The sequence below is a fragment of the Nematolebias whitei genome, chromosome 21 (assembly GCF_014905685.2).
Source record: "Nematolebias whitei isolate Nwh7 chromosome 21, NemWhi1, whole genome shotgun sequence".
In the NCBI taxonomy this organism is placed as follows: Eukaryota; Metazoa; Chordata; class Actinopteri; order Cyprinodontiformes; family Rivulidae; genus Nematolebias; species Nematolebias whitei.
The window spans coordinates 19579893-19592271 of record NC_056518.1 but is presented as its reverse complement, the minus strand read 5'-3'; the positions used below and the strand labels follow the sequence as shown (position 1 = coordinate 19592271).

Here is a 12379-nt window from a genome sequence, read left to right as displayed (position 1 = left end):
TGAGCCTCGGGGACTCATTTACAAGAGATACCTACATTTTAACAAAGAGTGATGACAACAGTGGACAACAACAACAATAGACGATCATAAAGGATGCATACAAATAAAAAAATAAAAAAAGTGAAAATAAAATGGTAATTAAAAAGGAAAAGTAGTGAAAAAACAGCTAGATTATAAGGCGGTGTAGAAAACTAAAAACAAGAACATGTCTGCATTGGTTTTTGCCAGGAACTTAACAGATGTTTGAAGCCACTTAGAGAGGTCAAGGTCAAGAGCTTTAGTTCGTTTTGCAAGATATTCCAGGAAACAGGAGCAGAGTAGGAGAAGTCCCTTTTGCCTAGTTCAGTCTGCACTGAGGGGACACTGCATGTAATAATGTCCTGAGAGTGCACGCTGTAGCTGCACTCACGCAGAGACATGTAGGAGATGTATGAAGGCAACAGACCAAGAAGTGATTTAAAGATGAAAATATACCAGTGTGAGAGTCTGCGTGAAGTTAATGATGTCCAGTTAACCAGTGAATACAAGATGTAGTGGTGGGTACAGTAGTTACAGCCAGTTATGAATCTTAGAGCACCATGATAGACAGCATCAAACATCTGCAGGGTGCTTGTAGGAGTGTTCATGTAAATAATGTTACCGTAGTCAATGGACGGAAGGAAAGTCACAGTTACAAGGCGTTTCCTAGCATTCAGAGTTAAACGGGATCTATTTCTGAAAACGAAACCCAATTTCTTTCAATTTCTTTACTAAGTTTTCCACGTGAAGCTTAAGAGAGATGTGATTCAACCAAGATACCCAAATGTTTACAGGAATCGACAATCTCAATAGGGACACCATTAAAGGATAAAATCAGAGGAAAAACTGCTGGGACAGACTTCCTGTTTGAAAACAACATCCCTTTGGTTTTGTCGGCATTTAGGACAAGTTTGAGATGGAACAAATCTGACTGGATGATGTCGAAAGCTGATTGCAAAAGCTGGAAAGCCTTGGCAACTGATTTAGCTCGACAATAAAAAACTGTGCCATCAGCATAGAAATGTAAGGATGCATCAGGGATGCTCTGAACTACATTACCTATGTAAAGAGGGTGGGTCCTAAGACTGAGCCTTGTGGTACACCATTGTTGACTGTTAAATAACTGGAGGAAATGCCATTATGTTGAACACATGCCTCTGATCTGAAAGATAGTTGGAGAACCAACCAATGGTATGATTTGAGAAACCAATTTCTGAGAGCTTATGACATATAAGATGTCATGGTCCACAGTGTCAAAAGCTTTAGACAGGTCTAAGAAAAGTGCAGCACAATAATCCTTAGCATCCAATGCTTCAATTTAATTTAATTCAAGCAGATGCTAGTTACAAATTTGTGTTTGTACCATTTTGGGGTGGATTACTTTACAGGCCTCCCATATGTCAATTTGCTTTTCCCTGGGTTCAAGAGCTGCCATGGATCTGTCATTTTGCCACTTCTCAGCACTGGTTTCACTTCATTTAATCATGACAGAAGGAGATAGTTTTAATCTTTCACGCATCAAATAATTTGTCTCAGTTCATCTAATATATTAATATTACAAGGTCAAAAATCAGCTGTTTGATAACAACTGTAAACATCAGCAAAGTTGTAAATGTGCTCTTTAATAACAACTGCTCTTTTTTTATTATTCAAGCTGGTGAAATGACAAAAAACAAAAATAAAAAACATGAACAAAGCCGTAAATGGTACCGTATAAAATATACACAGCCGCTGATGATCTTGAAACACTAACGAGTGTTTAACTTAGAAAACCCCTCACTATTGAAGAGAATACTTTTGCCAAATTTGGTGAAACTTTTCTACTTCAGCAATATGCATGTGTGTGCGTCAGTGCGGAGCAGCAGCGCGTGGACACTGAGCCATAATGAGGGGATGTGCAGGAGCCTGGCTGAGCCCAACAAGAAATCTGTAAGAAATTCAAGGATAAGAAGTCTTGGGACAGCATCATAATATATTTCCTAATCAGATGGGTTTGCTTCTTTGAAGAATATTTAATAAAAGAAAACTCTGCATTCCCTTACTGAGATAATATATTACAAATTGTTACTATTGTGAGAAAAAAAAAAAAAGTTGGCCGAATTGATGCAGGTCTGCTCACCAGATGCACAGATATTCACAAGATGAAAAAGTATGTTTCATCTTCTACGTCTTGTTTTCCTCCCCCACCTTTTCCTCTTTCTGTGTCTCGTGAAGGGTTCTGGACCACCAACAAGGTTTTGCTTGGAGGAGCACGTCATGGGTGTCCTTCAACCGCATGACCAGCAAAAGAGGCCAATCAGCTGATGAGCTGCAAACCAAACCACGAGAAGGTCTCTGTGGCACGTCGCACACGACATTTACCAACTCTCCTCAAGCCGCCTGGGTCACTGAGCAATGTTCTGGGGAAAATCACAAAATATGCCGTTTAACTTCTGTCCCTTTTATTTTCCCCTCACCACCTCTACTGGTGCGCTTTCTGCTTCCCCTCCCCGTTTTAACCCAGAGCTCCTCTCATGAGACGGAGCCAGCTGAGCATGTTCCCCAAATCCAACAGTTGTTGTGGCCTTCGTTAGCCTAACGAGGGGGACGGCTCTTTATACTTGTCAGAGAGCAAATGAGTCAAACAAACAAGGTCCGGAGAAGAGGCGAGGACAAGCAAATGCTGTTCTGCTGAGCTTCGCTGCGTTTTTGGCCACAGCGCCTCACTGGAAACTAGGGAACCCACAATCTGCCTCTTTGATGTCTGATGATGCTCTGGCTTTGATGAAAACTTTGCGGGGGGGAGAAAAAAAAACAAAAAAAAACACAATGCACTTCCAAAAAGAAATGGCATGCTGCTCGGTGTCTGTGACAACTAGAGGCCGTAGGCTCGTTTAAAGTGTGTGGGTGCACAGCTCCTAAAAAGGGAAGTATTTGGGGACACGTAACAACTGGGTATGATAGTAACAAAGTTATAGTGCTTGTGCAAGCCTTCACTTGTGATGTGGTCTGTGCATTGGGGCACTGGGTATTGTGTCCTGCTGGTGGTGTTAACAATAAATAAGCATGCCTCACACTGACCATACTTGCAAATCAGAGCTTCAGTGTCCACAATTCACATTTTTCCAATCCCAAGGCTTAGGAAGAAAGTATGAAGGTGTGTCCTTTGGGGTGAGATCATTTCTCCGAGTGCAGCCCGTCTGGAACAAATATTCTGAGTTTTTCAAGGCTGAGACTCTGGAGCTGTAAAGATAGATTAGCTCTACAAGGTACGAAAGTGAAATGCTGGCTCCACTTTCTGTCTGGAGTTTTGATAAAAGTTTGCACGTGCACAGTGAAGATGACTAATCAGAAAGGAATCAAAGAGTGAGGGTGAATGGCAGGGCCGTGTTTAGTTAAACCAGAGCTGCTGTGATTTGTGTTTTCCTCTGGCTTGCTGCGAGATCCAAATCATCACAAAGAGCCAATAAAAATGTTAACTTCAAGAGGTTGATGAGGACACGCAAACCAAGATGAATTTTGTAAAGTAGTATGAAAAAAAATGGTCAGTCTTCTATGATGTTTATAGATCATGCACAAAATGTTGGTGGACACATAAAAGGTCTATTTTTGAGACATTAAATTGGTATTCTGAATGCATATATGGGAGTAATGAGCATGGTGAGGTAGTTTGTGCCATTTATCATCACGCCCACATGGAGATTTGAATCTCTTGGGTGGCACTACCACACAACTAAAGCTCAAGTCAAAGGTGCAGGATCCCAGGTTGAGGTGATGGATAGTGACGCAGCGCTGCTGTAGGTTCACCTTCTGTGTGGTGGCTCTAGGGCCAAGACTGCATGACAGTGATGTGACACCGAAAGCCTTCCTGTCAGGAAAGCGGGCGGACGTCCTCCAATCAAAACGTGGAGGCTCGGTGTGACATTTCACAGGGCACAGCTGCTGGGCTCGACAGCATGCCAACTCACTATTCCTGAAGGGTTGTTTGTTTAGTGCGTGTCACAACTACAGCGGTGTCTCTGCAAGAGCTGTGTGCATGCCAGGAAACCTCACTGTTTTCATACCAGTCACTATTTGACTAATCTTATAGTTGTATTTTACACCGAGTCAATATAAGAATGTTCTGTTCTCATCAGTGCTGGCGGAAGTGCAGAAAAATGAACATGTGCCAGTTTCGTGACAGAAAACAAACATGGAAAGAAGCAACAAATGACAAAACGTGTGGGGAAATAAAGTGCAAAATGTATAGTGCACAATCGTATAGGGTTAGAATGAAAGAGACATGTCAAACAAGTGCAACTTTACATCACCCCCGTGAAAAACAATTATTCTGTTTCCTTATTTAAAGCATACAGCCACACAAAATATTTACGTTTGTTCTCCAATTATGTTAGAAAACAGGAGGATGATCACAAGAATTTTAAAATCTTTACCAATATCTAAACAAATAAAATACATTTTCAACAAGACATAGATAAAAAAAAAAATACAAATGAGGTGGCATATTAAAAAAATAATAATAATTGTGGTTTCAAAACAACTTCCCCTACAGAATGAACGCTCCCAATTCAAAACAATATGAACACCAGTACAGCAACTTGCTTTCATACCATTTCAGTCAACTTTATTTTCAACCTCTTATATGTTTTATTCAATTTTATAAAACACACCGCAAACAAATTGTAGATTTTTTTTAACTAGTTTTGTTGAAATTAAACTACGTATATTGCATTTTTCAACACAGAGGCCCATTTATTACCAAATTATTTTTCAGTAATGTAGTTTAAAAGGAGTAAAAATGATGTTGAGTTACTTCCACCGAGCTGCACAAGCGTGTCATTTCTTAGTCTCAAATATTCACTCGAATTTTTATTTCTTCAACTAAATGCAGTGAACAGCAGAGCCTCCTTTACAACGTGTTTAGCTGTTCTCAGGTTTGCCGTCATTTTAGACTCTTCTTCGGACAAAAATATTAATTTCTAAGATGCTGATGATGCAGTTTGCAGTACTCTACCTAATTATTATTTTTTTTTTTTACATTTAACTTTGTGATCAAGTTGGAAACCAAAGTTTCCTTAAAAACTGCTGTATGCTATATGGGATTTATTTATTTGATATAATCAAAACAGGGGGTTATTGTGTAAAGAAAATGCAGCTGTGGGTTTAGCTGTTAGTACAGCTATCTATGAAATGTATCCCTTAAAAATCAAAGTTTGAAGGGACGTTTCTCTCCTATTGGGACTGCCCTACTCCCCAATGTGAACACTCCTAACTCTGTTTTGTGCAAACTATTTTAAATGTAACATTGGATTAAGCCTGAGACTCAGCACAAGGTGTAAAGACACAATTATGTCTTCCTGAGGCTGACCCAAGCCTTGAAGATAGGAAGACACCACAGCAGAAATCTGTTTCCATGAGTTTTACAAGTGACCTGCTCCCATATCTTAGTTACCCCTCATCATCCAAAAAGTCTGGTTCTTTGGCTCAGAGTTTGGGAGATTTCAGTGGTTTTGGAAAATGTCTTATCCTGTTTTGCCCCTGGTGGTGATGGAGTGAGCTCTGTGAGGCAGCTGTAGTTGAAGGCAGAGTTAGTATGCACACATAAAGCTGCTCAAAGCCAGCAGGTATGTGAGGAATGCCTTTTCGTCCAAACAACAGGACTCACGCCCAACACAGAACCATGTCACACCACACAGCACTATCAGGGAAACTAATGGGGCCCAATCAGGGACACCACAAATAAGCTGGTTTTATCAGTTATAAATAGTTGATTATCAATCGCAAAATGCTTGCCAATTTAGAGGCAAAACATTACAAATGTGCTAATTTAACAGCTAATGCAAATAAATAAATAAATCTGAAGCTACTCCAGTGAATACATTAAACATGAGGTGCAACAACACTGTCAGTGCAGAATGCAAACATGCATCAACAAGGGGTTGGGAATCTTTTTGCGCAATGAACATATTTTGAAGTCTTTACATATTTTGTGTTTGTGGTTAACCTGCATGTTTGAACAGTTTTAGAATATACAATGATCACGACACTTGGCGGTAAACAAAAGGACATAAAGCAAACAATGTGACAACATCTGCATCATAACTGATATTAGGACAAAGTGTTAAAAACGATAAAATAAATCATATAGTAGAAGTGTTGTTACCTCTTTTATGCAGCCATCCCTCCTTGACAATCACCACATTGGTCATGTTGGTGGACTAGATGAAGGATCCAGGTTTCCCACAGGGAGAGACACAACTCTGCTTCCTTAACTCAGCCCTGGCAGGAGCCTGGAGATGGGGTCCTGAGGTTTACAGCTGCCTTTTCAATGGTGGTAACCTATTAGTTGAAGAAAAGTAAAAATTAGCCTCGCTTTGAGGTGAAGGATTTCCCCCCCCAATCTGTCTGAATATTAACCCTCAGGCAAACACCGGAGATTGGAGGTTGTGGAAGTGAGAAGATCCTCGTGCTTTATGGCCTAGTCTGAGGAGGGGACACTGCCGCCGCAGTGGTGTCCTTTTAACAAGTGGAACCTGAAACATTTCAAGGTTCAAATAACTGTGCAAGGCTGTGGTTTATGGCATTCATTGTGAAGTCTCCAGTATTGGAAAATTCCATGCTGTTCACAACCAACACAGCCATTCCTGATAGACTAGGAGTTTTTCCTCCACTTGTGACCACAACAGAACTGAAAAAATAAAAAACTATGACGTCAAATAATTCTCACACAAACCACACACATTAATAGATTGTCAAGCTTGTTTTGGCGCTGTGTAAAAAAAAGTGTACACTAATGGTTTTGGCAAAGCTAGACTCACATTTTCCATTTGATTGCATGTTTTTTTTTTACTTTAATCCTTTAACCAAGTGATAAAGCTTAAAATGACCAGTTTTGTTTGGTGGTTTCATGAAAATTGGAGAATGCAGTTCTGAGGCAGGTGACAAAATAAAAAAATCTAATTTCGTCTTGCACTAAAAATTAGCACTGGACAATAATAAAATTATATTTCTCTTTGTTGTTGTTGTTTTTTGCTGAATTACTTCAATGATGCAATAAATTAATTCAGCTTGCAATGAAAAAACTTAAGGAACTTTACAATGGCTTTTACACTTCTATAATTATAAATACATTTATGGTCATTCTAAATTCACAGGGGAAACATACAGAAACTAAAAAAAAACTAATTCAAACTAAAACTGTTCCTTAAAAGAAAAAAATACATTTTCTATAAAGTCACCAATCGCAAAAGACACTGTAATGTTATATAAAAAAAAAAGTTAAATCTTACAGCATCACATTATTCATTTTGCTGCAAGATGCATGAAAAGTGGTCTTTTGTGGAATAAAAACTAATTACTTTAAAAACCAAATAAGCTAAATTCCTGACTGATATTTATTTTTAAGAACTTGGTTCCTGGTCCCACATGTTAAAAAAACAAAACAATTTTGTGATATTTACAGAATGCATGCGTCTAAAAGTGTCACACATGTCTGTGAGTTCATAAATACACTGCCTGAAGTATAAAAAGTAAATACAAGTAAAAGATCAAACTTCAGAAATCAATGTAATTCAACCTAAAGTAAAATGTATGATGGTTTGAGTACAGTGAAACTGCACTATCAGTCATCTGACAAACTGAGTTCCAGATCACTTGGTTATCTACAAACAGCACATACAGAAAAATAACCCTACAGGCTAACATTACCAAAAACACTTTGATCATTTCAGGCCTTCTTTCCGACATAAAAACAGTTTTCGTTCTGCCTTGCATTCAAATCAATGATCAAATGTGATACTTCTACAATGAAGTCACACACCAGTTATTCCCAAAACATTGAAAATCAATTTTCCTGCTTCTGCATCAAAAACAACAAAAAAAAAAAGAAGCTCAAGTTTGACTGGCCTCATTCCGTTTACTGGTGTGGCCAACAACAGGAAGTGAATGTGACTATTGACAGATTACGAGTCATATTAGTACAGCCCTGGGCTTCACACTAAATGTGCGATCAACACTCTTTTTACTGTCATTCTGCTCTCGCTTCTATAAGTGAGCAAAGGTGAGCGTACAACATCAAAACGGGTTTGTTTCCCGACAAGTTTCGATTTACTGCAGAACTTCTCTCACACGATCAATGTTGGACGGATCCCGAAAAGACGCACAGAGTGCAATACAAACCAGGGATTTCTCAAACCACGGGATCCTTTAAGGCATCCCAAAGAGTGCACTCGGTGACACACGCATCCACATGTTCTATACACACTGGGATACATCACACAAACAAACTTGAGTGCACGCACACCACAGTCAAGAAGGCAACACATGCACTAGACTGGCTCTGGAGCCACTACAGAGCACTGCTGTTTTAATGGGAGCGACCTATTGCTACTGTGGCCTGGGTGGAAAAGCTGGGCTGCTGCCAGTGCTGCAGCCACTATGAACCCAGTACCCTGACGGCAGGTCACATGGTCTTCAGGCCTGTGGGCCACCGCCTGCCTGCCTTGATGTCAGGACAGTATTCACTCATTCATCTTTCTAGCTCCACTGAAAGGAGAGTAGAGTAAGGGAGGCATCCCAATCAATGCAAATCAGTCATGCAGCAAAACATACCACACACGCAGACTGTCACGGGCCAGACAGGACAGTCCCATGTGCTTAAGGCAGGATGCAGAAACATCAGGCCAACATCATCACATCACTTCCGTCATCACAACAGATCAATAGATCCATTTCTCCTCTGGTTCCTGCTGCCGCTCAGGTAAATACAGTCAGCAGCTGGTTTGTCATTACTCTCAAACATTTCGCATGATTAAGAAATAAAATAAAAAAATACAAGCATCAAATAAGTTCACCTGCTATTGGAAATTAGTCCTTGGGGGCAACACTTGTTTCCAAATACTACAGTGGAACTGGTGTTACCGTAGTCTAATCTACTCTACAGAACCAAGTTCCTCGTTTCAGTTCCCTGAAAACACATAATTGATAATACGAATATTGCAGCAATTGTTGCCAACATGCAAAATGCAGTAAGAGCAACCTTGAAAAACAAAGTTGACTTCCTGGCTTAATCCTGTGATGACATGACCAGCAACGCCTTATGTGAACGTATTCATTTTCATGTTGTTCAGACAATCCATAGCTACTCTGAAGATTGCTGAACTCAACTTACTCAAAGCATTACAGGGGTGGCGGCGAGTCAAACGGCATCTCGAACACGAGACGAGTCAAACAAGAAGTGTTTTAGCTGAAATGTATGTGGCACAGACTGAGAGGAGTGCGCTGACAGTAACCTGCATCTTCCTCAGTCGTATTAAACTCTCATGGCTCAATCAGGTTTCAAGTCCCATCTGTCTGAAGGGGCACATTTTTTCCAACAACATTCTTCAGATTCTGTGAGCAACCAGTGGCACATTTGCGTCAATGGAGCTGTGAGGGGATTGGGTGGGAGGTGACTGGTATTTTCTAAATAGAACACTGGCGGCATCATTACGCCAGCTTGTTGCGTCTTCCTCGGGTCACATGCCAAGCTCCCTCGCATACCCACAACAGACAGACGTAGTCTCATGACTTGGAAAAAAAAACATTTTGACACTTGGAAGGGTACTGCATGCCTGGAGGGGGATATTGCTTTAAACTCTGAGGGGAAATGGAGACAAACAGATAAAAGTTATGCAAAAAAAAAAAAAAAAATGGACCCCTTGCATCAAATTTCTACTCAAATAAACATACCTGACAAAAAGAGCCTGTAGTTAACATGATTCAGTGGGTATGTGAACAACTAGGTGGTGGTGATAATGACAGTGAAGACAGAGGAACCAATCAAAAACATGCATTATCTCATGGGACTGATTACTAGAGAGGAACACTAGAAATAACACTAGCTGTGACCTCCCTGGAGTTTACCCAAAAGGCCCCCATTTTTGAGAGCCAGTGGAGTGTGTCAACAAGTCACAACAAAAGGTGTGCTAACTTTTTGTCTGCTGGGGCTGTGACAAAAACAACAAAGCCAAGTGACTAAAGGTTAAACGTGTGGCAATAAAAGTCCAACCAAAGTGAGTAAACAAACGCAGTGGTGGTTTAGAACAATGAATGAGCTGCCGTCTCCTCTTCTTGTTGAGCTCATTTGTTTTCATTCGCCTCCAGGGCCATAAAGCTGGGCCAAACTTCGCAGCAGAGGTGAACACTTTTCAGGCACTGCTTCGCTTTCGAAGTGGTCTTTGTCAAAACTAGCTTCTTCTTTCGGAAAGAAACAAAGCGGATTAGGTGTTTACAGAAGAGCAACGCGTTGGAAATCATTACGTGGGGGGGTTGTAAAGAGTTCCGTCTTTCCAGGTCGGCGAAATGAAGCTATGAAGGCATCAAAAAATCGGGTTTGTTAGCGACAGAAAGGATATGGGGCCTAGCGGGGCAGCTTGGGTGAGAATAACCGCATCCCATGTAAGTACAATGGGGGACCTACCCTGTTTTCAGCTCTCGGCCTCTTGGAGTTAAACATGCGAAGAAAAGATGGACGTTTACCTGGACAGGAGCTCAACAGTGTGTCCGTCTCATTATAGTGGGGTGTTTCGAGAGTGTTTGGAGTTGATAAGTCCTTCAACAATGTGGACAGAAGTGCTCTCATTTACTCCGTTTCTCTCTCTTTGCCTTTTCTTCCACAACACCTCCCAACCGCTGCTGCGCGGCGGCGCCTCCCGGGTCCTAGCGCCAACCCCGTATCAGTCACAGGAGTAAACCAGGCTTCCCATTAAAAAAAAAAAAAAAACCTGAAGCAGGAGAGGAGCCGGGGACGCGTAGCCTCAGTGAACTCTCATCCGTTTCATCTGCGCCAGTGGTGTTCAACTAACGGCCCACGGACCCGCACAAGTCCAGTGGAGATTATAAATGAGGGTAAAAAAAAAGTTAAATCTGGTCCTCTGGACATTCAAAAAAGAAAACAAACTTTTATTTTTTTGTAAAAAATAAAATTTAAAAAATGCCACTTGCTTCAGAGCAAGTTGCAATAAATTACTGAGTAATCAGTTTATTTTCTGGATTCAAGTTTATTCAAATTTAGGTGTGTAAATGCGTATTATCGCCCGCCACCGACCTTTAATTATACAGGTTAGCCTCACTGAGTCACGAGCACTCATTTACAAGAGAGATCTGTTTTAAACAAACAACACAAATGAGGTACAGACAACAATATAAAAGCATACAAAATGAAAAATAAATAAAGTAAATGTTATAAGAACTAAACAAAAACAGCTACATTATAAAGCCATGTAAAATACTAAAAACAGGAACACGTCTGCATTGGTTTTTGCAAAGAACTTAACAATTTTTTAAAAATCCCTTAGAGTGGTCAAAGTCGACAACTTCAGATCTTTTTGCACGGTGTTCCAGGAGCGGAGAAAGAGAAGGCCCTTTTGACAAGTTCGGTCCGCACTGAGGGGACACTGCAGGTAATTATGTCTTGAGAGCTACACTGATGAAGTGACATGTAGGAGGAGATGTATGAAGGCAACAGACCAAGAAGTGATTTATAGATGAAAATGCATCCGTGTGAGAGTCTGCGTGAAGTTAACGATGACCAATTGACCAATGAGTACAGAGTGCAGTGATGGATACGGTATTACAGCCAGTTAAGAATCTTAGTGATTATTGATAGCATCAAACGTCTGCAAGGTGCTGATGTTCTTTACCAAGAAGGCAAAGCAGATGTTTGTGTCTGTTACCAAAATGTTTAGTGAACAACTTTAATGAATTTTGCAGAATAGAATATGTAGATCTATGAATGAGTATCCTTTAGAGTCAACTTGAGTCAAAATTCCTGCCACTGTGGCTATAAAATTACTAAAACTAACTCAGTTTTACAGAGCTTTAAGATTTGGTTTAGTTTTAGCTGATCCTAAGCTAAAAAAAAAAAAGGCTGTGCAATATATTTTTTTAGAAGTTTTACCATTGACTGTTTTAAGTCATCCCCATCAATTTGTTGTCACCATGCACCCACTGGGCAAGTTGCTTTAATTTTCTTTTATTTCAGAAAATAGTCATTGGATATGTAAATCCAATGACTATTGATATCAATGACCAATCCATTGATCTTGGAAGGCATAAAAATAACTATAATTCAGTCAATTTTACTCATATTTTGCATATATTTATCACAGGGACTGTGCAAACAATTAAAGTAATCATTGATTGTACAGCTTCACTGTCTTTCAGCTGATTTTTTTTTTTAGCAAGGCTTGTCACAGCAGATCATCTGCCTTCGAGTCTATTTGCCACCAGCACCCTGCTAACAGCGCTGGAGGTTGATGTTAACCCACCAAATAGCTGAAAGTCACTAACAATACTCTGGGCGTGACATCCATGTTGCATGTGATTGCATGTCATGTGTTTT

At 40.2% G+C, this 12379-nt stretch overlaps 1 protein-coding gene across 1 annotated transcript in view; it reads right to left on the bottom strand.

The window, feature by feature from the left end:
* The window catches only part of akt1 (v-akt murine thymoma viral oncogene homolog 1), a 31513-nt gene extending 20783 nt beyond the window's left edge, over nt 1-10730 (bottom strand). Inside the window, exons 1-2 of the mRNA XM_037695064.1 lie at nt 10516-10730; nt 6161-6336 (exon numbers count right to left, since the gene is read on the bottom strand). Of these exons, the coding sequence (XP_037550992.1) occupies nt 6161-6206 (46 nt within the window). The 5' untranslated portion in view covers nt 6207-6336; nt 10516-10730. The remainder of the gene's footprint in view (nt 1-6160; nt 6337-10515) is intronic.
* Nucleotides 10731-12379: the final 1649 nt, after the last annotated feature.